Source organism: Priapulus caudatus, unplaced genomic scaffold (assembly GCF_000485595.1).
Source record: "Priapulus caudatus unplaced genomic scaffold, Priapulus_caudatus-5.0.1 Scaffold238, whole genome shotgun sequence".
NCBI lineage: Eukaryota > Metazoa > Priapulida > Priapulimorpha > Priapulimorphida > Priapulidae > Priapulus > Priapulus caudatus.
Window position 1 is genome coordinate 1 of NW_014577299.1, and position 5,722 is coordinate 5,722.

At 43.3% G+C, this 5,722-nt stretch overlaps 1 protein-coding gene across 1 annotated transcript in view; it reads left to right on the forward strand.

Moving 5' to 3' along the window:
• Positions 1–660: 660 nt before the first annotated feature.
• LOC106807861 (F-box/WD repeat-containing protein 9-like) overlaps positions 661–5,722 on the forward strand; it is a 22,352-nt gene continuing 17,290 nt past the window's right edge. The window contains exon 1 of the mRNA XM_014810348.1: positions 661–874. Within this exon, the coding sequence (XP_014665834.1) occupies positions 823–874 (52 nt within the window). The 5' untranslated portion in view covers positions 661–822. The remainder of the gene's footprint in view (positions 875–5,722) is intronic.

Genomic DNA, 5,722 nt, shown 5'->3' on the forward strand with positions numbered 1-5,722 from the left:
CAGAACCATAAAATTCAATCAAAGCCAACTTGCAACAACACAAATCTGAGCAAAGAAGAATTATCTCCATTTCTTTTAGTCATGTTTTTGTCTGCTGCAGAAATCTCAAAATCCAAAGTCAATTAAGTCTTCTCGTCGATTTTGAGGATTTCGTTGACATTAATGTCATTCACTAACTCCTGTTCAACGAAAAGGAGAATGAGAGCAGAGAATCGTGGCTGGGTCATTGTAGAACGAAGTTTAGACTTGACAATGCTCATTTTAGAGAATGTTCGTTCAGCAGATGCAGAAGTAACAGGAATTGTGGCCAGTCCTGTGAAGACGCGTGAGAGGCAAGGAAAATATTTTTTTTTGTTTTGTTTGCAAATCAACAGGGGGGCCATGGCCCTCTTGTGCCCCCCCCCCCCTTAGCTACGCCAGTGCGCACGTGCACGCAGATACATGCACGTACACGCGAGTACACGCACGTACGTATAGTTGTAATCATCAACAATAACATAGTTTTGTCAGAGCACATAAATTGATTTATATGATATATTATATGCTCTGGTTTTGTTATGATTGTAATGATTTTAGGTCACGTGGCAGCGGTGGATAGATGGGTTCCTCGTCTCTTCGTAAATATAAAGTGGATACAGTCCAAAGATATGATACCTATCTTGATACAGCGATCCAAGATGGCAGCTTCCATCACCAATTTACTTGCATTATTGCATTACCAATGCTAATGCAACTTCATAAAGATTTACTGAGCTAGTACAGCCACTTTAGTGTACATCAAAATGATCAGTATGTTCTTGTGCCACTAGTACTATTACTAACATGACGGAAGAGCTACGTTCACTTAACATAAGTGACCAGCCTGTACCTAGTAGTGGTAAGTGAACAATGCTAGTACTAGTACTACTACTACTAGTACTAGTAGTAGTAGTATTGTAGTATTATATCTCTCTCCCGTAGCCCGGGAGCCAAGCGGCTACACAGGTAGAGTTAACATAACCCAATAGGTTTTGGTTTGTTACATGCTATTTCCACTGGAAAGCTACGTATATCATAAAGATCTATTTAAATTAGCACAGCTGGGGCCGTGGGGTTAGGGTACGTAACCCGACCAGGCGGTGTGACTAACGCTGAGAGGGTCTATGTCCCCCAGGGTACTGCCGGAACGTACCCTGGGTACGGTCTGGTATACCGGAACCAGGGAATAAAATACACGGGAGCGACGAGCGATTTCGCTCTGGTAAGCTCTAAAATCGCTCTGGTAAGAACAATAACGGGAGCGGTCGCCCGAGAGAAAATCGCTCCCGTGGCCTGATAAATTGAAATGTACACAAGTAGGCCCTACGTACGTACAGCGGGCGCTACATATACACCGTGCTGGGTTTACACTGATGATTATATGCGGTCAAGTTGGCGTTTTTCTTCTTTGACCCGTAGCGCGGGGTGACGCGGATTCGCAGTTTTGCATGTATTACATGCTGCCAGCGTGGCGCCTAAAGCAAAAACGTGCTCTCCCTCTAGGGTGAAGGGACACACCCCTGATTGCTGTTGTCTGATTGGCCACTTGGCAAAAAAACGTCCAACTCGCCTGCTCCGAGTTAGGGAAATTAGAACATGTTCTAATCTTTCGACTCGCTGCTATTGATCGGCTGGACGTGCGACTTTTGCTTTTGACACTGACGATTGTCAGTTGCCAAACTGCCAAGTTCGTACAATTTGGCAACTCAAAATCGTCAGTGTAAACCCAGCTTATGTATCCGCTGCAGCTGGCGCTGGCTAGATCAACCCGCTGACGCATAATAAAATACAATTGATAATAAAAGTTATACAACAAAGTGTAGAACTAGAAACTGTTGACACTTTCATTCATAATTAAATTTAAATTGACAATAATACCAGCTGAATCCAGCTCTTGTTTTGTATTAATCTGCAATGATGTGGTGACAATTGCATTCATACATTGTCTGTTGAAACTATGAATGATAGTCAATGATAAACTATATGCTGAAAGATGTGATGTGATGTCACAGACTCACAGGCACACAGAGAACTTTTGAGACTGAAAAAAGAAACAAACAACTGCACAGTGGTATTTTTATATAAAAAAAACATTTATTTGCATCCAAACGAAAAGATAACGTGGTACATACTGTATGTTTATTACAGAATAACAAAACAATAAGCAATCTAGAAGTAGTGACTAGTGAAGCATGTGTACATGTAGAGAGAGAAGAGTGAGAAGTTAGAACTGAGAAGGGGAGTGGTGGACAGAATGGTAGTATGGTACAATGATAGAACTTAGAAGATGGGAGAGGTCAAAGGTGTCGGAGCCTCGGAGGCGGCATTGTGAATGCGAATGGATTCAAAGGATTTTTGGATCATGAGTTACAAGTGTGATTAGTGATATGTAGTAATGTAAATATAATTATAGGTACATGTATTAACAGAAAATTTGACACACTCATGGAATTAATAATACATACAATTTACATTGATGTCTCCATCACCACAAATAAAATAAGAGTACATTATATATATTGATTATATTACGTATTTTTCGAATATTTGAAACTATGAAAATGGCTCTGGATACATAAAAAATGGCTCTGGAGCTTCAAAAAATGGCTCTGGTAAATTTTTGACAAGTCAGAAAAATGGCTCTGGTGAAAAAAAAGTATTTTTTAACCTGACCGGAACGTACCCTGGTACTATCTAATATGCCGGACCGTATCACGCCTACTCCACTAACGAGTCTAGGGAGTTGCCTATGCCTACTCCCTAACCCTAACCCTAACCATAACCATAACCCTAACCCTAACCATATCAGATAGTTACCAGGGTACGTTCCGGTATACTGTACCGTACCGTTTCTTGGAGCTAGGGTTATAGGGTACAGGCACTACAGTACAATACGTCAATAGAGCAAATAGGGTCTAGATGTCTCCCTGGGTACTGCCGGAACGTACCCTGGGTAAGGTACGGTAAACCGGAACGTACCCTGGTAACTATCTAATATGCCAGACCATACCTCGCCTACTTCAAACCGTACCCAGTTTTCAACCCCTCGACCGACTGTTGGCAGGAAGCGTACCGCTATATGGATATTTCAAATGGATTGGCGGTCTGTATGTATATTTCAAATGTTGCGACATCATTAGTGGACGGAACAGGGACAGTCAGCCTGTCATGGTACGGTGGGGAGTTAGCGAGGTACGGTCCGGCATATCAGATAGTTACCAGGGTACGTTCCGGCATACCGGACCGTACCCAGGGTACGTTCCGGCATAGCTCTAGTACTATAGCCCGCGTACAGTTGCCGCAGCCTGCGGCAACTGTACGTGGGCTATAGTACTAGAGCTAGTTCTGGCGGTACCCAGGGAGACATAGACCCTATCAGCGTCAATAGAGGGTTCCGCGACTTGCACTAAAAATACCAATATTACCTACAATCCCGTGCCGCCGGCCATACTGGTTCCCAGAATTGCGAACACATGTTACCGATATGCACAATCTACCGATTTTACATTGATAGATTGTACATACGATAGTGTTATTATAGTAATCTATATTAAGCAGTAAGTGGATCCCGGTTTTGCAGACAGGTTTAACAGCACGTGTTGGGGTGCTAGTGTTCGATATGATTGTGCAGACCTGGTTTTACAGGGTGTTGCAGGCAGGTTTATCAGCGTGGGTTGGGGTGCTAGTCTGTTAGAGCAGTGCTATTCAACCTTTTTTGAACTTGTTCACCCCTAGCGACTCGACTTCCGAAGTCATTCACCCCACTATCCCATTATCCAATTTTGTTTTATTACTTTCAAAACTGCAATACATAACTAAGTCCTAACCCAGTACTGTCCTAACGACCTAGCCTAACCTAACCGTACGAACTAATGTGACGGATGTTGTTGTATGCTGTCCCCGATTTGGTCAAATCTGGGCTTGAGTTCTGATAACGCCCCTCTCATGAGCGTGTCCACGTCTTCAATTGAGGCTCGCTGTTTGGTCTTGATGCCCGCCGGGGCATTGCTACGAGGGCGCTTACAGTTTCCTCAGCGATTTGCTGGTACTCGGGGATGCGTAGATGTGATATCCAGAAGTCACTGTATGTCTCAAAAGTTCTGAAGTTAACCTTCTGGACGAGGTCGGTCTGCAGTTCGCACAATCTTTCGTCTTCGTCCGCCACAAAAGGATTGATTATCCACTGCTTTTTGGCATTTCTCTGCTTCTCTTTTTCGGGAAAGTATTTGTTGAAATTCGATTGAAGCAGTGTGAGGTGGTCGACCACCAATCTAGTCACAACTTGTTGCAACGACTCCTCTTCGTTCTCCATCACCCACCAGTTGGATCCTCGCATAAAAGTCTGTACCTCATGAAAATCCGAAAAATTAGCATTCTCAGCCCTCCGTTTCCACTGTTCGATCATCTTTTCGAAGCCTTGCACTTTGGAAATCGTAATAAACACGTCGCCGCCATTTCCTTGGAGTCAAAGATTCAACTTGTTCAGGTGGCCGAAGACATCAGCCAAATAGGCCAGCCTGGAAACCCAAAAGTCATCTTGAAACAGCACAGTTTTCTCGTCTGCTTGCTCCATGAAAAATACTGTCAATTCGTATCACAAAGCCAGAACTCGGTTCAGCACCTTCCCCCTTGGTAACCAGCAAACGCCACTGTGGTAGGGCAGTTTCGAGAATTCGGCATCCATGTCCTTGCAAAGTTTACTGAACATCCGATGCTTCTTCGTGTTGGCTTTCACTGCATTCACGATCTTCACAACGTCCTCCAGTATCAATTCAAGTTCATTCTTCTCGGTCTTGTCCGATCCTATCGGCTTTGCAGCCAAGGCTTCTCTGTGAATCATGCAGTGTGTGGCGACGCAAGTTGGCGACACAGCTTGGTTTTTTTTGGACAAGCCCGTTCACTCGTCCAGTCATTGCCGCTGCTCCGTCTGTGGTCATAGCCTTACATTTATCCAATTGCACATCCCCTTCATCCAAGAACTCAGTCAGCTTGTCAAAAATTGCTTGCGCAGTGGTTTTCGACTCCTACCGGTACACAGCACACGTAGTGGTTGACGAGAGTTCCCTTTTCCAAGTCGGGGATACGGCAATAAACGATCAACTGCGCTTCGCCTGCTACATCTGTCTTCTCATCAAGTTGAAGACCGTAACAGACAGCTTGGTGTAGTTTCTTGAAAAGCTGATCTTTCAAGTCATCAGCAACCATCTTGCACCCGCAGCGAGTGGTAGTGTCGGACAGAGCAAGCTTGTCCACCTTCTCTTTCCTAAATCTCATTCACCCTCATTCACCCTATCTTCCCCATTCACCCCAATCCAAATTTTATTCACCCTTGGGTGCACCGTTTACCCAGGTTGAATAGCACTGTGTTAGAGCACAGGCACTTGGAGCGTTTCAATAAAATATAATGCTAAATAAATACGAAATCTATTTACTACCAAAGTCTTAATGTTTCTCTACTCTCTTTCACCTATTATTGCTGACAATTTCCTGTAAATGCTGTCCAAATGCTCTTCTGCAACACACGCTGGCCGCCGCACGCTAGCTGCTGCACACTGACACATAATATTATATATTATATATATAATCAGGAGTAGATATTCAATAATAATAGAATTCTACGATTAAGAAATCTGTTATAATTCACTCCTGATATTATAATGTGTATATATATATTTATTCATTTTTTCCTATTTATATATTATAT